Raw genomic sequence first — 2,481 nt, 5'->3', positions numbered from 1 at the left:
GCCGTAACTCCACCGGATGTTTGGAGATGACGTATCTACCCTCAGATGCCGGCAAAATTACCTTGATAAGTTACCTGTTTTCCGTCTTGTCATCGTTGCTATTAAATTAAAAATGTCTCTTTTTACTTAATTACTTACTTTACTTTTTTACTCTTTTTAATGTCTCTTTTTTTTGCCGCTTTCTATGACGTCTTTCTAAGCCGCTGTTGGTAGTGTCGGGTCAGCCATCTCTTCTTCGTTCGTTACCAGACTCGTTGTCTGGTAACGTAGTATACTGTGGCGGTAGTACGTATTCGGAAACGTTTTCCGTGCTACACAATGCACACTGAGCATTCGGACGCGCTATATTTGTGGCGTACTACAAAAGGCATACTATAAGTATGAGTATTCGGATTCAGCCCTGGATTGGGCTATGGTTACCGGTCTTGCGTGTTCCAACGGTTCATTATGTTTCTAATAAATCGCTGTCTAATCAATACTTCATTCACTGCCTCTTCCGTGGTCATTACAATATTATGAACAGACTGCATGGGTTCTCCGACGTCTCTCCCTCTTGGCCTGCCCATAACAGGTTCGAATATTAAGGGCTGCCTAATATTCGTTTGAATTTTATTTATTTTTTTTGATATTCAAAATATATTCGAATTACGAAGTTCGAAGTCAAAGCCCTAGTAGCTAGCCAGGTGAGTAAACATCAACAATCTGTTATATTTCTCAGGCTACCAGGCACCTCTCATTTGGACCGGAGGTCGTGGTCCCCCACAGTTAAAAATATCACAGGAGCAACTGTGTTTTTTGAGGACCTGTGGTTTCACTGGGAAACAGATGGCACAGATTCTGGGTGTCTCTGTTCGTACACTGAGCCGTCGTTTAAGGTATGTTTCAATAATGGCAGTTCCCTCTTGTCTCAATTGTTGTAATCATCCTGGAGGGCTGGTTGAAGGTGCAAAAGCACATCGAAATACCGTAGGTCTAACATTACCTCTATGTGCAAATGTTATAGGCAGTTCAACCTGAGGCGCGCTGGGACATTTTCCAACTGCTCAGATGCTGCCTTGGATGACCTCATCAGGGAGACAGTGGCTGGGAATGACCGCATCGGCCCAGAGTCTGTGAGGGCGCAGCTGCGTGCGCAGCAAATTAATGTTCAGAGGAGCAGAGTGCGTTCAAGCATGCTGAGGGTGAACCCTGCAGCAGCTGCAGCGCGACACAATGTCCCAGACTCTGCAAAGAAGGGCATATAGAGTTGCTGGCCCAAACTCCTTGTGGCACATCGATGGCAACCACAAGTTGATAAGGTAGATATTAACATTAGCATACCAGACTTCGGTGTTCGCTTTAAAGGTGTGGTTAATTTGTCTCCGTAGGCTATGTATTGTTCATATAAATTATATTTTCACTGTTTCAGGTGGAGGATTGTTATCCATGGGGCCATCGATGGATACAGCCGGTTGGTTGTGTTCCTCCGAGCCTCCGATAACAACCGGAGCAGCACGGTGATGGAGAGCTTACTGAGTGCTGTGGCGAAGTATGGCGTGCCTTCGAGGGTCAGGACTGACCACGGAGGTGAGAACAACTCGGTCTGCCTCATGATGAACCTTTTTAGAGGGTCAAACAGAGGTAGTGCTCTCCGGGGGAGAAGCACCCACAACCAGCGCATCGAACGGCTCTGGGGGGATTTGTGGCGAGGAATGTCCAACGTATACTATGAACTCTTCAACTTCCTGGAGAGCGAAGGTATCGTGGACATCGACAACGAGATGCACATGGCGGCACTGCACTACGTGTACCTCCCGCGGATTAACCGTGACCTTTGCGGCTTCATTGAACAGTGGAATAACCATGGACTGAGGACGGAAAGGCATGCTACTCAACTGCAGATGTTCGTCAGAGGTTGCCTGGAACAGCAGGGACAGACCACTACTGCAATGCTATCCGTATTTGGTGGAGAAGGAGGTGCTGCTGAGGAAGGAGGTGCTGCGGAGGAAGGAGAAGGGGAAGACCCAGCAAGAGAGGGCGGTGCTGGTGCAGGAGAGGTGCACTGGCCTGAGAGGGTCACCGTACCCTCAAATCAGTACCTCATTGGGGATGCTGTTTTGGAGCAGCTAAACAGCACCTTTGACCCCCTTGCTGGTCCTAGAGGAGACCTTGGACTGGACCTCATCCGTGAGGTTGTGTCTCTTCTGGCATTACAATGAGACACTGTCTCATTGTAATTGTTCCCCCCCGTGGAAGGACGCTTGGAGTGCCCCCACACACACACACACACACACACACAGGGAAGGACGCTTGAAGTGCCCCCACACACACACACACACACACACACACACACAGGGAAGGACGCTTGAAGTGCCCCCACACACACACACACACACACACACAGGGAAGGACGCTTGGAGTGCCCCCACACACACACACACACACACACACACACACACACAGGGAAGGACGCTTGGAGTGCCCCCCCACACACACACACAC

The 2,481-nt window shown here is 49.1% G+C and overlaps 1 protein-coding gene across 1 annotated transcript; it reads left to right on the top strand.

The window, feature by feature from the left end:
- The first annotated feature begins 1,212 nt into the window (after window positions 1–1,212).
- Window positions 1,213–2,198, top strand: LOC130390564 (uncharacterized). Its single transcript, XM_056600598.1, has 2 exons — window positions 1,213–1,298; window positions 1,409–2,198. The coding sequence occupies exons 1-2, from the start codon at window positions 1,213–1,215 to the stop codon at window positions 2,196–2,198; spliced, it is 876 nt and encodes a 291-aa protein (XP_056456573.1).
- The last annotated feature ends 283 nt before the right edge of the window (window positions 2,199–2,481 follow it).

Source organism: Gadus chalcogrammus, chromosome 1 (assembly GCF_026213295.1).
Source record: "Gadus chalcogrammus isolate NIFS_2021 chromosome 1, NIFS_Gcha_1.0, whole genome shotgun sequence".
In the NCBI taxonomy this organism is placed as follows: Eukaryota; Metazoa; Chordata; class Actinopteri; order Gadiformes; family Gadidae; genus Gadus; species Gadus chalcogrammus.
This window is presented reverse-complemented; position numbering and strand designations above follow the sequence as displayed.

Coding starts and splice junctions, on each gene's coding strand:
- LOC130390564 (XM_056600598.1), top strand. CDS start 1,213: ATGTCCCAGACTCTGCAAAGAAGGGCATATAGAGTTGCTGGCCCAAAC. Junction 1,299..1,408: donor GGCAACCACAAGTTGATAAG/GTAGATATTAAC, acceptor TCACTGTTTCAG/GTGGAGGATTGTTATCCATG.